General features: G+C 34.1%; 3 protein-coding genes across 6 annotated transcripts in view; 2 read left to right on the top strand and 1 right to left on the bottom strand.

The window, feature by feature from the left end:
• The first annotated feature begins 386 nt into the window (after positions 1 to 386).
• Positions 387 to 2,729, top strand: LOC120778777 (UPF0193 protein EVG1 homolog). 2 transcript variants are annotated; one of them, XM_040110761.1, is made up of 4 exons: positions 387 to 1,356; positions 1,443 to 1,642; positions 1,719 to 2,093; positions 2,145 to 2,729. In XM_040110761.1, the coding sequence occupies exons 2-4, from the start codon at positions 1,468 to 1,470 to the stop codon at positions 2,315 to 2,317; spliced, it is 723 nt and encodes a 240-aa protein (XP_039966695.1). In that variant the 5' UTR covers positions 387 to 1,356; positions 1,443 to 1,467; the 3' UTR covers positions 2,318 to 2,729. The 2 variants fall into 2 exon arrangements, with proteins under 2 accessions (XP_039966695.1, XP_039966694.1); XM_040110760.1 differs by having other exon boundaries at positions 1,414 to 1,642.
• Positions 2,730 to 2,915: 186 nt separating this feature from the next.
• Positions 2,916 to 5,005, bottom strand: LOC120778776 (protein phosphatase methylesterase 1). Its single transcript, XM_040110759.1, has 8 exons — positions 4,911 to 5,005; positions 4,628 to 4,845; positions 4,348 to 4,546; positions 4,177 to 4,286; positions 3,811 to 4,122; positions 3,505 to 3,750; positions 3,289 to 3,446; positions 2,916 to 3,227 (listed from the first exon to the last, which is right to left on the bottom strand). Exons 2-8 carry the CDS (start codon positions 4,699 to 4,701, stop codon positions 3,076 to 3,078), a joined length of 1,251 nt encoding a protein of 416 aa, XP_039966693.1. The 5' UTR covers positions 4,702 to 4,845; positions 4,911 to 5,005; the 3' UTR covers positions 2,916 to 3,075.
• Positions 5,006 to 5,587: 582 nt separating this feature from the next.
• LOC120777716 (serine-rich adhesin for platelets) overlaps positions 5,588 to 17,275 on the top strand; it is a 98,013-nt gene continuing 86,325 nt past the window's right edge. For 2 of the 3 annotated variants that reach the window (XM_040109200.1, XM_040109199.1), the window contains exon 1: positions 5,588 to 6,277. The gene's annotated coding sequence lies outside the window, so the exon portion shown is untranslated. The remainder of the gene's footprint in view (positions 6,278 to 17,275) is intronic. The other variant, XM_040109202.1, reaches the window with a different exon arrangement.

Below are 17,275 nucleotides of genomic sequence, written 5' to 3'. Positions count from 1 at the left end.
GTATGTGTGCATATATTCGCTATACGACAGTAGTATGTAAGATATCAAATAGATTTAAAAAGAAAACTATTGTTAAGCTGAAATTATATAGTCCTACGGCAATATTTGTAAACTTCTTGTCCAGCATACCGACATAATGAAGTAACTTAAGAGTTGTCCTTATATACATATATATATATATAATTATATATACTGTTATAAGCCTTATGATCCAATGAATTGTGAGCTAAACCTCACGCTAATGAATGCTGCGCAAGTTAGGCCAAATTTATATTTATAGAGACAAATCCCTCTTAAGGCCCGGGCTGCTGTTTATAATTTCATTTGTAAAATCAATTTATTTAGCAATTTTATTTGTTTATATTGTTATATTGTATAGTAATTGTATTTATATTTGTAATTGTATATACGTAAATCATACATATGTTTGCCTTTTAAATGTATGTGACATTAGAAAAATCATGAGAATTAGGAAGATCACCGAACAAAGAGTGTACATAAATACACTTTCGTCTGGCGGCTACACACGCGTTTGTTTAAGCCATTATGCCAAGCAACGCAAGATAAATTTATATAGGAACTGAAATCGCCCTGCATAAGAACCAATTGACTTGAGTTTTTTTTGTATTGGATAAAACTTGAATGCAAGTTGTGATCCAATGAGCACGCACTGTAGTAAAATTTTATAATTATTTTTATATGTTAGAACAAATTTTTTCTATCCCTAGCTGACAGATAAGTTCGGCCGATACCTTCATTTTTTTTCTTATCGAGTGCATGTCATACATTTTTATAAAACATTAAAAAACTACATTCGAAGGCAAGCGTAAATAGTAAAGAAATGCAGAGAAAATGACGATAACACATGCTAAAGCTTGTAATTAATTAAGAACTATTGACAATTTGCGTTGAGAAAACTAAAATAAAAAAAATATCAGTCAGGTATATCATGTTAGTTAATTTGTTAATAATTTGTTTATTTATGAAACTGTATGTTAGATGAATAAGAAAAATTAAAATAACTAACGACATACGAATCTTGTATCTTTGTGTAGTACAATAACAAATTTAAACAGATTTAATATCTAATATCCACATAAATAAAGTCTATTTGGATAATTATTCTGTGTTTTCCTTTCCATCTCTTATATTACCGCCGTTTATGATGATAGGGAACACACACAAAAAAAAAAAAACAAATATAAATACTTTTCACAATGCTTTTATTACGCGGAACATGAGTGTTACCATGGAGTTAAAAACACTCTCCAAACAGTTTGGTTTATTTATCCACATGTCAATTTATTGTGGATATGGTAAAGTACTGTTACCTTACTTGAGCTACTGAAAATATAAGTATGATTTCAAAAAACTGTCAATTTGCGATATTTTTATTATTATACATATTCGTAGATTGTTATAAATCTGTATTTGTTAAATAGACTGGTGTATACGTGGATATTTAAAATGGAAAAAACTCGGTGTGTGGACAAAATCACAGGGGGTCCTGTGCAGGATAACGGAAGAATTCTAAGTACGGACAATAAAGCTATTATGTGGCCGAGTGAACGCATTGCCCAAGGAGGAATGTTTCACAGTCCTAAAATAGAGTACAGCAAAGAAACTGCGGATTTATTGAAAGGTTGTTAACCAAAGGATGTTAATATAAAAATACATTAAATGTGCACTTATGATATTTATATATTATCTTGCCTTAGCACTTATGGCTGAGTCTAAAATGTCAATGTTGATGCGGAAAAAGATCAACTATCACTTACGAAATGGAGAGCCATTGCCAAAACCTGAGCCTCCACCTATAAACACAAAAGATCCAGAAGCTGGTGCGCTTGATATTCTGCAACGTGCTCATCTTGCTAAACGAAAGAGCCTTGAACAGATTTTAGCTAGTGACGCCTACAAGCTACCCTCTTACCGTCCGAGGCCAACGAATAGGATGCCAACAGAAAAAGAGAAGAAACTACTGCAAGAGGCCATGTCAGGTATGCGCCTTGCAGAAACGTCGCTGAAGGCAAAACGCAAGCCACGAGTCAGAACGGACTCCCACGCCACAGAAGAAAATATAATTGATGAACGTAAATTTCCGATACATAAAACTTGAACAAATATTTTACATATTTTTATAGTTTTAGATCAGATTAATGAACGCGCAAACTGGTTGGCTGAAATGGAAGAATTAGGTGAAGGCAAGCGCTTCAGGAATGAGGTTCGTGAGCAAATAGCTGAACGACTTCGCCATATAAAGGCGCTCGAAACGAAAATTCAAATTAAAAAGAGTGGTATTCGGTTCGTGGAGTAAAGGTGCAAATATTCATTTTGTACACAAAATTAATATATTAAATGAATACAAATTAACAGTGCCAGCTTTTAACTTAGTATTAAAGCGCAAGGCTAACTTGTGCAGTAAAACTTGGTTGGAAGCTCACACAGTTTCATCCAATAATTGCCAGTAACTTACTTTATGTCAAAATTGATCTAAATAGTACATATATTTTCACATACACATAACTATAGTCAGCACTTTAAAAGCACATTTCATTAGTTGACACTATATCCTTTTCATATTTAAATTTACCAAGATGTAAGATTATCGAGAAAACGTTTGTCCAATTATACATATTGCTAAACATTAAGAAATTTATTGGAAATTTATGTTTGCTGTTGAGCAACACAAAAATAGTCATACATAGTAAATGTGAATCGCTAAAATAGGTGTAAGCTGTTAATTTAATCACCGAACTGTTTTCCTAATATTTGTGTCAATCATACATCACCATTTCATCACTACAAAGTTTGCTTTGTCTGACAAATGGAAGGTAGGAAGTTACCAATACACAAGGGTGCAAAACAGTGAAAAATATTTTGGTTTAACTGCAATAAATAATTTATTTGTTATATTTTATTAGTAGCACATGCTTTAAATTTAAGTTTTCCGCATATATTTCTCGTTCTCTATGTGAAATATACTTTCCGAATTAAATCTTTGAATTTGATTGCATTCTTGGTGAATCCTTTTTATAACCAATTTCTCTTTAATGCTAATTGGCACGGTAAAAATTAACATGCTGGCAAATGAAAATGAAATTCGCCAACTGCCTCTGCAAATCGATTGCGTATAAGATAGCCACTAATAACCTCCGCTACCTCATGTGGACGATCTTCATGAACAGCGTGTCCACATCGCGCCAGCACTTGCATTTGAAAACGCCCTGTGGAAAATATAACAACACTAAGCTTTTTTCCATTTAACATGTGTACGTTTGTATATACCTTGCATTTGACCTACAGTTAAAGCCTTATCCAAACCATCTATGCTGGCCAGTAAAAGTTGTTTCGGGACACGTAAATTTAAAAATTTTTCGCTTAAACCGGTAAACCAACCAACCCAGTACTTTTCTGATTTGGACAGATCAATGCGCCAAGTATACCTATTAAAAATGGAAAAATTGTAAACAATCTCTTTCTAAGGAACTTACGTAAAAGTACCTTTTCGGAGATTCAACATGTCCTATAAATGGTTTTTTAAAATCTGATGAATCCGAGCTACTATCATTTTCTCCCCCGAGTGCGGTACTAGCAGCTGAAGTGACAGAATCACCTCCATTATCGTTGCCCATTTCTTCGTCTTCGGAAATACTGAAAGGATGCGTAAAGTTACTTGTTGAGGCACTGTCCTCGATTTCATCTTCAGACAATGGTAGTTCGTTAGTTGCTAGCTGCTGCGTTGCACAACTGAAAATACACACACAGTTTATTAAATATCGGTCTAAAGAAATAAATTTAAAGTAGTACTTAATGATTTGACCAGGCATTGAAACTTTTGCGCTCTCTACATTTCTTATTTGGCCACTTCTAATACACCATTCTATAGCATTTGGAATACTTTTAAAGTGAGTGGGACGTGAACGTAGAAAACTTTGCATGCTAGCCAAAGCTTCCATAGCGGTTCCCTCGACTACATCAATTACAGTTATACCAATTATACTTGGAACAATTGCCTTGTGCGCGAAATGAACAGCAATAGCACCTCCCATCGAATGACCGACAAGGTAGATGGGAGGAATATCTTCTTGGTAAAGCTGCAATACTAGGTCTCCTATATCCCTACAAAGAAAAATATTTGTACATATATATTTTTTTATTGTATATTATGTATACTTTGCAAGTGTATCTGAGGAAAGATCGTCATCAAGTTCTGTCTTAGTGTCGCCATGACCTCGTAAATCGATTGCAAGACACTGGCAATGAATAATGCGAGTTATTTCCACCTTAAACAAATATAATTCCGATTAAGATAAAAATTTCATTTCATCTACATCATTAACTTACGCAAAAATGCGACCATGTCAGACCAGAATAACCCCCTCCATGTAGAAGGAGTAAAATTGGCCCAGGTTTCTGTGGGGCTTTTGTGCGATATATACGAAAAGTACGATTCTCGTCTAAGACCACGTCTTCTTTTTCAGCAAAGAATTCACTCCAAAGTGCCGGCTTGAAATCCCGAATTCGGGACTTTTTAAATGAGTCGCTATAACAAATTTTAATTTTACATATGTTTGGTAATAGTCGAATATGAAATATAAAGACGACGAATAAAATACTAGATTACCTTCTTCCAATCCGACCACCAGGTATTGTAGGCGGTAGTCTATTTTTGAGAATAGTGCGTTGCAAATTTGACATTTTTAGGCTCTTACAAATGTTATGTCCGCAATTCTCATTTGGTGGAAAGAGTGCTTATTATATCTGTACTTGCAACTCAAAAAAGCCTCTCCAGTTTATTCCCTGCTGTTATAATAGGACACTTCGTTTACGTCCCTCACAGGTCTTTATAAATTAAATTTTAAACTGTATATAAGAGAGTTGAATCAACAATAATAAAACAATTTTACCAATAGAAATTTACTCTACGAATTTGTAGAATTTTCAACTTCTGCTCGTTTTACATCTTCGACTGCAGGGATGCAAAAAATGGTTCTTTGCAGTTTTGAATACCAAAACTCCCTTTCGGGTGTTTCAAATACTTTGAAAAAAATAATGTTTTTTTTTTAAGTCTCTTTCGATTAATTTAACTCTCCTTAACACTACAAATGATTGATTTCCATAAACGTTTAAACAATAATTTGCGTTAAAAATGTTTATACTTTCTAATCTTATTGTTTCGACGTTTTTCTCATAGTCTTTCCATTAGGGAAGTTCTAATAGAGATGAGCTATTGAGCTCGATTTTTGAGCACAGGAACTTTGATATTAATGATTGGCGTTAAATATTTCAATTCTAATGAAAACTGAAAATGTTGCAAACAATGGAAAGTTATCGGAACGGAACGAGAATGTTATTTATAGAGTTAGGCAACCCTGTGTCAGGGTTGCTTGTGAAAACTTATTATCATTATTCTGTTCGGCTAATTGTAATTTGTATGTCCGGCATTTTAAAAACTAACTTCAGTGTTTCGTTTTCGCTTGTGTTGTGTGTTATAAATTAATTGAATAAAGCTTATTTCGATTAAAGTTAATTCAATTAAAAAGTAATTAAAGCACTCGTCTTTAGTTATGAAGAAATAAAAATAACTTTGCCAATAGTGTTAAATATTTGCTTTAAATTCTTAGCAAAGTAATAGCAATTTCTTCGCTGAAGTAATAAGAAGTTGGTGGTGCAAAATGTACCGAAACCAAAGTGCATGAAAGAGCAGAAAATTAATAGAGATTGTATGGTTGTGTGTGTAAAGTTTAAGATAAGTGCATTGAAAATGTGACTAAAATAAGTTACCAATGAAATAATCTATACGAATATTTAAAGAGTGCAATTCTAAACTGGTCGAGGGCAACAAAACAAATGTGACCAAAATTACTGTTTTTCTTTACTTTTGGTGATACATATTTACATATGTACATATTAAGAATATGTGAATAACTGGTGAACGAAATTAATTAAAACACAGGGTTGATCAGTGAAAGAAACATATGTGCAAAGTCCAAGCAAACAAGAAGTAACAAATATGTTATGCCCACAAGACGTATGCAATGCTGAACAGTGTTTTCCTTGTAATAAGTGATCGTATTAAAGGAACAGGTGTCCATGGTATAAAAATAAAATTTGAATGTTTTGGATATATTATATGGAGTTATACGCAATGTATCGCATGACTTCCTTCAATGAAAGAAAATAGCTTCATGCATACATTGTTCATAAATAAGTAAAAAATATCAAGAGCACCGAAACGAGAAGCGATAACAAAAGATACCAACCCATCGTAAAGGTAATATCAGCAGATGTACTAATTTAAAGTAAAGTAGTATGCGATTTTCAGTTATTTCTAAACATCTTAACACTTGGCTATTCACTATTATAGAATGCTAAAATTCGAAATAGTCGTCTGAGCTCTGAAGCTACTGACAACTGGAAATATTCATCAATGTGATCAGCATTGAGTACTTACGGCATTATATACATATGTACATACATACATACATACGTTTGCATGTACATATCCAATGTGCAGCTTGAACTAAACCGAATATAGAGAGAAAATTTATATTAGTAGTCCGTTTAAAAAAATTATATGCATCACAGAGTTAATACTTTAAATTCTTCTATTCCTAAAATAAAGCTAGCGCAATAGTGAAACAATATTAGGACATGATCGTAAACCCCAAATGACAACCAAGACACAACAATTGGTATCATTAGGAATATCATTTTTCGTACGGCAATACAATTGGTCAATTACGAAAAAACGAACGGACAAAAATATAAATTTAAATCCCCACAATTTAACAGAAGAAAATGTGTTATTTTTACTTATACTATATTTAGGAGTTTTAAATTGTTTGTGTAATACATATTCTTGAGATCTGGCGGTTGTGAATACCAATGCGCACATATGTACATATGTATGTATACATACATATATTTATGGTAAAAAATGTTCGGTACGAGGACTGGAAGATCCAAAATGCAGATAATTTCTTTTTCTCCTTCTATAGAACTTTTGTTGGATTCAGAAAATAAACATTGAACCATGTTTCCACTTTTGCATAAAGGAATATGTCAAGTGAATGTGATGCAGATGATTAGATGTTTATTGGTTTTTATACTACTGCAACATGTTGCTACAGAGTATAATAGTTCTGTTCACCTAACAGTTGTATGGATCATCTAAAACTAAGTGAGATATAGTAGATATGTATGTATATGGTTATATGTATTAAAAGTGGTAGCTTGAGTAAAAATTAATGTATCTTTTTGAAACTAGGTTCCCATGTTCCTTGGCAAAAAAGTCATTTGCAAGATAATAAAATGTTTCGTTGCCCCCGAACTTAGCAATTCCTTACTTGTTGGTAAATGTAAAGTGTTGTACACATTTTTTTTAGGTAGGGGACCATATGTGTCCGTGTTTGTGTGAAATTCTTCCTTATCGGATACATTTTGCTATAGACATACATATGTATAATTTTATTTCAATGCACAAAAACATATTTTTGCATTATCGAACTAACAATTTCCTCCTAAACAAACTATGCCTATCTATTGATAATTGGTTAAAAATATTCACTTTTGAATCGCTTATTAAGGCCGATTTTTGAAGAAGCCATGCAATTATAATGAGAGCACATTCCCCATACAACATTATTGACCTCAATTTGTAATATGAACAATGTAAATGTAAACAAAATTTAAGCGAACACACATACAGGTGGCTTCTACGAAGTAAGAATGTTTACATACAAGTTACATGTAAATTATTGCAGTTTTGGGTGAGGATTCATGCAGAAAGTGTGAGAATGGGCAGGAAGGTGAAAATGATTCAAAATTGAAATTGTTTAACATTCCGTTAGGAGAACGACATATACTTTATAAAGTGCAATCTAGCTTAATATTTATAATTTTTATTTAAAATTCATGTGTACCACTTATAGAGGTCTACACTGTAGCATGTGAGTGACTAAAAATATGTAAGGTCTTTGTATCTCCCTTTTGTGATCGGTGTGATTAAAATAGAAATAGCTGTCTGACACCACCATAAGTTATTCGCTGGCTCATTAAAATCATGCCCATCCAGTCAATGCAAGAGAAGCACTTTACACTTTACGTTTATCTGCATATGTATGTGTAGCTTTTAATCAAATTGGAAATGGGGATGAGCATTAGCTGCTTTTTGAGTGAGTGCACGTTATGTACATAGCTTTAAAAAAAAACTTTTAATGGTGCATATTTATTTTCATACTTTCATATGTTTGAACATACATATGTATGTATGTCTTTATATCTGCATACATAGAAATATGCGTGATGATATCTGCGTCATTCTTTCAGTCAGTTCGGTGATTATCAGCGAAAAACATTATGTACATACATATACTGAGATGCTGTAGATCGGGGTTTCAAAATTCAAAATTTTTATGTAAAAAATAAAGTTTTCTATAGTATTGAAGGTGATGTCTCTCTGTGCGATCTCTAGATCAAAATAGTAGAACATGATGTACGCAAACGCGAAGAATGTTATTAAAATAATTTATTTTTTAAATTCCTAATTATTATATGCAATTTTTTTTCAATTCTTTATGTGAGTTTCAAATTATTTTTATTATAAATTTTTACTACAATCAGGATTATAAAAAAAAATTATTCAGACGTTAATTCAATTATTTTTTTTATGCATTATTTGCAACCTTGTTGTAGACCAGATATGAGGAATACAGTGAATGCGAAATTAATTAGAAAACCATTTCAGGTAACATTTTATGCAGCTATGACTTTTCTTATTGGTTTGATGTGCTAAAGTCTTTAGATAGTACAATAGTGTCACTTTCCACTAGAATTGTAATTATTGAATAATAAATGAATTACTTTGACCGACTATCGATAAACGTCAGTTTCTAAAAGATTTCTCTCATTCGAGCTTGTTAAAGTTTACAGTTTGAAGCGCAATTAGTTCGGTTACAGCTCCTCTACACAATTTAATATACTATATATACATCTATTGCGGAGTACAGTTTTCGTTGGATACTGAAAGGCTTTTTCTTTGGACTTCGGACACTTAAGATTCTTTCTGTAAGCCTTCTTCTTATAATCATATCACCAACTACTTAAGTAGTTCAGCTTTTCTGCCTGTCCGATTTAAAAAGAGTTCGACTTGTCGATTGTAGTGATAATTGAGAAGTTTTTCGTTTTCCGCCCCCTTTTCCCGTTTTTCCTTTACCTGAACTTAGTCCTTCCGTATTTGTTGATTACATATATGGTATCCAAAATGGCACAACTTACTCCAGGTGAGAGTGCAGAAAATCGATAAATGATATTACAAATCCGTAAAATCGGCAGAATTGCTCCAAATTGAATATTCTTTCGGGATTATATAGTTAACAAGACATGACAAGTGACAATTTATTTTGAAATTAATTTACAAAATTCCTAATCTCGGTGACGTTTTGTACAGAGTTCAGATGCCTTAAGAATAGCGGCTGAAACATGCTTTTAATTTGGAAATTATCTTATCATTTCCCACTATATTAGTGTCCGCTAGGATACTGCCTGCAATTAATGTGTCTGATCGTTAAATAAACTGCAAGCCATTGCGGAAAAGGGGAATTATTCGTAAAACAAGCTTATTGAATAGTATGTTACGTGTACTCTATCAAACGCCTTTGTAAAATCTCTGTAGAGATATTCAACATGAAGGTTTTGTTCGCTAACAATGATGCACAATACGTCTTATATGAAGGGATCCTACCAAAATTTATTAAACCTCAAATCAATATAAAATTTTGGATGTGGCCCACTTACGCAACTGAATTTCGCGAATTTTCCTCATCAAAATGTGTGTTCCTGTGAGTAGTATAAAACTGAAAAGAAACTTGTTGTGGTGGAAATTGCACCTGATTTTACAGCTAACGAATTTAACTTGAGTGCGTCGCGACGACGTGACTTCTCCGTGCAGATGCCGCACCAAAGGCAGTCAACCAACCTGTTTGGCTGTCCTGACCAATGAAGTATTTTCGTCAGCAGCATAACAAGAAATAACAACAAAAAACAACAATTTGGCTTGGGAGTGTCCTAATTCCCAGCCAAGCTATGCATATCAATGTCATTAAGAGATTTCATACATGCATATGTACACTATGAGTTAACATATGTATATAAATATATATTAAGTATAAATTATTTAAATAAATATACTCACACTAAATAATAATATAAATAATCATTGGCCTCTACTTCTCTACAACTTTAGAGGCCCAAATGTATGTATGTAGCTGTGTATTGAAACGAGAGGAAATATTTGGTACATGTTTGTTCTGAAATTAAACTTCACGCACGACTAAAAGCCTAAAGGCCACGAAGTCTCCACGACATAATATTCATTCTAAAAATTATTGTATGCGACTAGGACAAAAATTAAAGCATTTGATTAACGTATGCATATCAGCCAAGGTATAGTCATACCACGGAAAAAACTGCATCTTTGAAATGAAATATGTGCAAGAAGAGCACTGTGCGTTGAGCCAGGGTTCAAACACAAGACCTTTTGTGGCTCATTAGACCCCATTTACCCGCGGAGAATTCAACGATCCGAGCGGACCAATTTTAGTCTTATCACTTTTGATTTTTTTTTTTTGATACTTTCTTACTTGATTTCGGTACAATAAGCACACAGATGATAGTATGTACATGTGTAATCCATTTTTAACAATTTTGCTTGATTGCTCACTTGACCGAAATATATTCAATAGAGTCAGTATTCTTTAAATGATTATGCATTCAAATAAAAATACAAAAAAATGTTAAGTGCATCACATCGTGGCACTGAAGTTTAAAGTGCAATCACGCTGACTCTTCTATTGTTTAGCGTGTATGGAGGAAAGTGAAGATAAACAAGTGAGTGCGTATGTACTGCCCAAACGCACTAAAAGTGGCCAAGCAACATATTTGCATGTGTATATGTAGGTATGTGAATAACTTCATGGGGAAGTGTATTTGATTTTCTATTATCACTTCTTCTCGTTGGAGAAAATTTCAATTTTCCTTTAAAATATGAGTAAATCGATTATATTCAGAACATTGAACCATCACATCAATTCAGGTATCAGACATTGCAATCTAGTAGAACCAGTTTAAATCACTCTGTTTTTTATAAAATAATCATTCATATAAGATATCAATTCAGTATGAAGATGTACCGAAAACTGCAAAAGGGCTGCAGAATTTGAATTGAATGTAGTATAGAGCAATTAAACAATTTCAAAAAGTTGAATTAGAGTTTTATTATGCTACAATAATTATATAAAACTTAACACACAAAACTCTCTTTAGAGGAATAAAAACACATTAAGCCACCGAAAGATTCCAATATGCCTATAGGGTAGGGCAGATGGGCACTAAAGAACATGCTAAGACTATTTGCTTTACAAACCACCCAAAAAAAGCATTTCAGCCTAACGGTAAAGGAAACCGACTTTAAGCTCTCAATTTTTGCTGACACCGCCAAATACATATAACGGTAGTAGAGCTCTGCTTAATGCAATTTTCTGTTTTGGATATTCAAATTCATTCGCAGGATATACTGCTAGATAAATCCGAGAACAGCTTAATATAGCCGTCTTCTTAAAGATCAACAAAAATCCAACTCAGCTCCAAAATATTTGAAAAAGTGTTACTATCGAAGTGTAAATTTATTGACATTTGCGATTCAGTTGGACTACACTAGTACTTACATATAAATATGTCTTCTAATGCAAAAATTCGATAAGATAAATTTACTTTCGACGGAACTAAATAGAAGATAAGATTATGTAAACGTAATATGTCGTAAAGTAAAACGGATTTCTTCTTTGAGAGCTGTATGCAGGTTATTATCTAATGCTTAAAACAATTTTCAATACAAAATACTATCCCGACTTATGAAAAGTTTTCATAATAAACTATCAAGTTTACAGGCTTAGCATGTCTCCATAAATCCAATGAAAATACGTTATAATAATTGTCTTTTAAATACCTCTATAGGAAAGCCTGCCTAACTTGTTACTACTATCTAATAATGGCAATTATATTGCAGTGTAAAAAGTTTTATTAAATTTAAAGATGAAACCAAAATATTTGACGTCATCTTATAACAGAGTATAATAGTATCACCTAAAAATAATCGGGATGGATAAATATAAATGGCGAGACCATTTGAAATCCGGTTGATTGTCTGTCCGTCTATCCTTCTTCCCGTACAAATTCGCGTTAACTTGAGGAAAACTTGCGATATCTTGATGAAGCTTCGTACACATATTCCTTTCCTGATACCGAATTTGTGGACCCCAGAGGCTATGGTTGCCTTTTTACAGAAAATATCGGTCAATTTTTTAGGCTTTGCATTGAAAATTGGTGTGGGTGTTTTTATGACAATAGCTTCCTTTTCTGCGAAAAGTGGGTAAATAGGGTTATACTTCCCTTAATCTAATATAAAGTTTTGCAACACCGAAAAGTATTTCCCCACCTTTGATCTTTTCAAATTGCGGATTACACAGTTTTCGTTTACACAACTTAGCCCTTCCTAACTTGAGTGTGGAGTTGTTTTGCTCAAGTATTGGTTAAATACATGCTAATATTGGACTGCATGAGAACAGTTGATTTTTCCCATTAAAAGTCTCAGTGAAATTAATCTAAGGTAATCGGACACTTAGTACAGTGCAAAGAGCACGATTCGTTTGTTACCGTATATGTATGTATGTATATATACAAAGGTATTGTATGCTTTTAAGGCGTCATCGAAAGTTTTGAATTAGATATAAAATAACGGGCCTTGGTTAAATACGCTATGAACATTTCAGACTTTTAGCCAGCTGCAGGGCTTTTTCGTGGTTTAAGCCTAATGATATGCGATAATATCATATGTATTCTGAGCAAATTTGGTGCCTTATTAACTTACATATATTATAGGTTGTAGGCGCACGATATTTATATTAATTTGAAACTTATTAATATACCTTACATTTAAGTAAAATTGTAAAGAATATCCCAATTGGGTATTACACCAAAATGATTTTTTCAAGAGATCGTATATACTTTATAGGCTAAAAACTTCGTGGTCTGTTCAGAATATTATGGTATAATGAACAGAGTGCTACATTCATAAAAAGTTGAAGTGTCCAATAACTCTCTCTGATATCCCTTTAGTTCCCACAATTACGTGTATTACTAAAAAACAGAGTTATCTGAGAGGAGAAGCCAGAGAGAGATATTCAACCAATTTGCAAACAACATTTAGCAGTTGGCACATGGCTAGTAGAGCGGCAACGGTACAATAGCGTCCATTCATAATAGTGGTGTGGCTGATATCAGTTTTCAAGTCGGCAAGTCGTCACGTCGTACTACTTCTACTCTACCACGTGATTGTTTCGGGTATATAATTTTTCGACTTAATAAAATTCAGAAAAATGTTATAATAAAATCCTTCGCTTCGCCTCTTCGCATATGTATGTTTTTATTGCATGACGTCATTGCTACTGGCACAAAATATCGAAACTTTAGACTCCCGACCATATTCAATACATACAATTTACGTATGTATATATCGCATGTGCTGAAGTAATGTATAATCTCGAACACCTATACGAGTGTACAAAATAATGTTAGTGTTTAGTTGCTGAGCAGAATAAATAAATGAAGTATTATGACTGCTTTCGGGTAAACGCAACGTATGAAACATTTTTTAATTTATATAGCGATGTCATGCAAAGCATTTATGCATTGCAACCCTGCTTTGCCAGAATATGCAATGCATTCATTTGATGTTTTTGAATGGCAATAAAGTTATAGTTATTTTACTGTTGGGGAGCTGGAAAGCTCCTGGACATTGAAACTTCTTTATTAACTCATTTATCTTTCTAAATTAAACAGTTTTTTTTGTTAAATAAGAAATTCGACAATTCTTTGCGCCACTGAATATGGGTTTCGGTAAAGGTCAGACGCTTAGCTTTATGAGCGTCAGATAATGGAAGTTTCTTAAAGCGTTTTGTATAGTCAACATGGTCAGGTGATTTTAATATTTGTTATATAAGTCTACTCTTTATTGACATATGTAGTGTGAGCACAATTTCTGTGGACATAATCTTTTCTTTGTTTAACAATCTAATTTCTCTTATTACTCGTATTTTTGCTATAGTAATTGAGCAATTTCAAGAAATAGCAGATAGTCTAAGATCCTTACACTTTTTTTCCAATTTTTCTTATATAAAAAAAGGACTCTTGGCAAGCCTTATTTTCTCAGCTGACAAAAGTTTTCCTCGGGGTCTTTTGGCAGCTCTAAGAAAGTTTGATGAATCAAGGTTACACGTTTCAGTATTTTCACTACAAATTTACCCTTTTACCCAAAAACATTTAAATGCTCGTGTTAACAAGAGCGCGTCAGTCGTTTCTTCTTTTTGCAATGTGGCGCTAATTGGAGAGCGAAGCCAGATCCTTCTCCACCAGGTCTTTCCAACGGACTGGAGGTCTTCCTCTTCCTCTGCTTCCCCCGGCGGGCACCGCGTCGAACATTTTCAGAGCTGGATTGTTTTCGTCCACTCGGATGACATGACTTAGCCAGCGTAGCCAATGTCGTTTAATTCGCTAAACTACTATGTATATGTCAATGGCGTCGTAAACCTCGTACAGCTTTTATCTCGAAAACTCTTAACGTCGACTTATCAGACGTTTTCATCGTCTAGGCCTCTGCACCATATAGCAGTACGGGAATAACGAGTGACTTATAGAGTTTGGTCTTTTTTCATCGAGAGAGGACTTTACTTTTCAATTGACTACTCAGTCTAAAGTAGCACCTGACATTGTTGTTGATGTTAATATATACCAATATATGTATATTGGTGCCAAGATATAAGATATTATCTACAACTTCGAAGTTATGACTGTCAACAGTGACGTGAGAGCCAAGTCACGAGTACGACGACTGTTTGTTTGATGACAGGAGATATTTCGCCTTGCCTTGTTCACTACCAGACCTATTTGCTTCGCTTTCTTATCCATTCTGCAGAAAGCAGAACTAACAGCACGGTTGTTGAGGCCAACGCCAGCAGCTCTAAACTCTTATAGAAGATTGTACCTGCTACATTAAGTTCTGCAGCTCGCATTATTTTATCCAGCAGTCGTTTGGTATCGAACGCCTCGGAGAGATCCTTCCCGATCCTGACGTATTGCTCAACGTCAGTTTACACAACCGTATTAGTTTTGCTGGAATACCAAATCCAGACATAGCGGCATAAAGACAACTCTTTTTCGTGCTGTCGAAAGCAGCTTTGAAATCGACGAAGAGGTGGTGTGTGTCGTTCCTCTTTTCACGGGCATTTTCTAAGATTTGGCGCATAGTGAATATCTGGTCAGTAATTTCCATGCCTAAAGCCACACTGATTAGGTCCGATCAGTTTGTTCGGCTTTAATCTTTCAGACAATACGCTCGATAGACCCTTACTCACGGTAGTTGGCGCAGATTGTGGTGTGCCTCTTTTTGTGGATTGGGTAGAGCACACTTAAATTCCAATCGTCGGGTATGCTTTCGTCCGGCCAGTGAGTAACTATTGTAAATGCTAGATTTATAGGATTGAACTAAGGAAACTTTTATTCATAAGTTAATAGTTCTGTAAACCTGCCGTTGATCTCGGCTTGGATTATTTATATATTTGCTACATATCCATACATATGTTTACTTTAAAAATATTTTTTTAAATAACAAAATAAAAAATCGACCTACCATTGTGTTCTCTTAGATTCATACATACCTATATACATACATATATGTATATATACAAAGGGAACATACTATAGCACAAACACTTCAAATGACTGATCTTGTCCAATATTTCATATTCGTCGATAATCGCACAACTTCCTTTTCGAATTGTTAATTCTTATTCGTTCGTCGTATTCGGGCCGCACCTTAATTCTATGGCGAGAGCAAACAGTGTGAATTCGTCAGTGCAGTAACCACATATTTGTTTGGGGTGCGTAGCCTTGGTATTCAGTTGAAAGACAACTATTGCGTTTGTCTGATTCTTTCCACTATTTGTGCTGGCGCTGGATGATTCATCGCTTCCATATAGCCCTAAAAGAGCATTTGAGTTTTCGTTTTCCTGCAGTAACGAATTGGCGACATATGTTCAAAATGAGGCAGAAATTATACTTTTTTCTAGTCGGACTGCGTTCTCACTCAAAGTGAGTTGTGTTGTTGGCTAAATTTAGAACTGAAAGCGCGCAGAGCGTTGTCGGTGAATGGCGAGTTTAATGCTATCTACCAAATGTCAGAGACCGATATTCTTCCTAGTATTGGACACGTTTATTTCCCGTTACACTTTATGAATATGTATATATCGGGTGATTTTTTAAGAGCTTGATAACTTTTTTAAAAAAAAAAAACGCATAAAATTTGCAAAATCTCATCGGTTCTTTATTTGAAACGTTAGATTGGTTCATGACATTTACTTTTTGAAGATAATTTCATTTAAATGTTGACCGCGGCTGCGTCTTAGGTGGTCCATTCGGAAAGTCCAATTTTGGGCAACTTTTTCGAGCATTTCGGCCGGAATAGCCCGAATTTCTTCGGAAATGTTGTCTTCCAAAGCTGGAATAGTTGCTGGCTTATTTCTGTAGACTTTAGACTTGACGTAGCCCCACAAAAAAATAGTCTAAAGGCGTTAAATCGCATGATCTTGGTGGCCAACTTACGGGTCCATTTCTTGAGATGAATTGTTCTCCGAAGTTTTCCTCAAAATGGCCATAGAATCATGAGCTCATGTGGCATGTAGCGCCATCTTGTTGAAACCACATGTCAACCAAGTTCAGTTCTTCCATTTCTAAAGTCTACAGAAATAAGCCAGCAACTATTCCAGCTTTGGAAGACAACATTTCCGAAGAAATTCGGGCTATTCCGGCCGAAATGCTCGAAAAAGTTGCCCAAAATTGGACTTTCCGAATGGACCACCTAAGACGCAGCCGCGGTCAACATTTAAATGAAATTATCTTCAAAAAGTAAATGTCATGAACCAATCTAACGTTTCAAATAAAGAACCGATGAGATTTTGCAAATTTTATGCGTTTTTTTTTAAAAAAAAGTTATCAAGCTCTTAAAAAATCACCCGATAGTACATCGATAGAGTGTACGACCAAGATAAGATATAGACTTAAGAGTCAGATAAAAAAAGTTGGATGAGTTGAGTTAATTCTGCTTGCTAGAAATGCGAACAAATTTCAAATACAAAATTTCATGTATTAAATTTACAAT

Source organism: Bactrocera tryoni, chromosome 5 (assembly GCF_016617805.1).
Source record: "Bactrocera tryoni isolate S06 chromosome 5, CSIRO_BtryS06_freeze2, whole genome shotgun sequence".
In the NCBI taxonomy this organism is placed as follows: Eukaryota; Metazoa; Arthropoda; class Insecta; order Diptera; family Tephritidae; genus Bactrocera; species Bactrocera tryoni.
Note: the sequence above shows the minus strand (reverse complement) of the source record. Positions and strands in the feature narration are given on the sequence as shown.

What these genes read in the sequence shown, in the direction of transcription:
- LOC120778777 (XM_040110761.1), top strand. Translation starts at nt 1,468, where the DNA reads ATGGAAAAAACTCGGTGTGTGGACAAAATCACAGGGGGTCCTGTGCAG. An exon ending in AACTGCGGATTTATTGAAAG is followed by an intron (nt 1,643 to 1,718) that starts GTTGTTAACCAA and finishes ATCTTGCCTTAG; the next exon opens with CACTTATGGCTGAGTCTAAA. An exon ending in AGAAAATATAATTGATGAAC is followed by an intron (nt 2,094 to 2,144) that starts GTAAATTTCCGA and finishes ATATTTTTATAG; the next exon opens with TTTTAGATCAGATTAATGAA.
- LOC120778776 (XM_040110759.1), bottom strand. Translation starts at nt 4,701, where the DNA reads ATGTCAAATTTGCAACGCACTATTCTCAAAAATAGACTACCGCCTACA. An exon ending in GGTGGTCGGATTGGAAGAAG is followed by an intron (nt 4,547 to 4,627) that starts GTAATCTAGTAT and finishes AATTTGTTATAG; the next exon opens with CGACTCATTTAAAAAGTCCC. An exon ending in TCCTCAGATACACTTGCAAA is followed by an intron (nt 4,123 to 4,176) that starts GTATACATAATA and finishes TTTTCTTTGTAG; the next exon opens with GGATATAGGAGACCTAGTAT.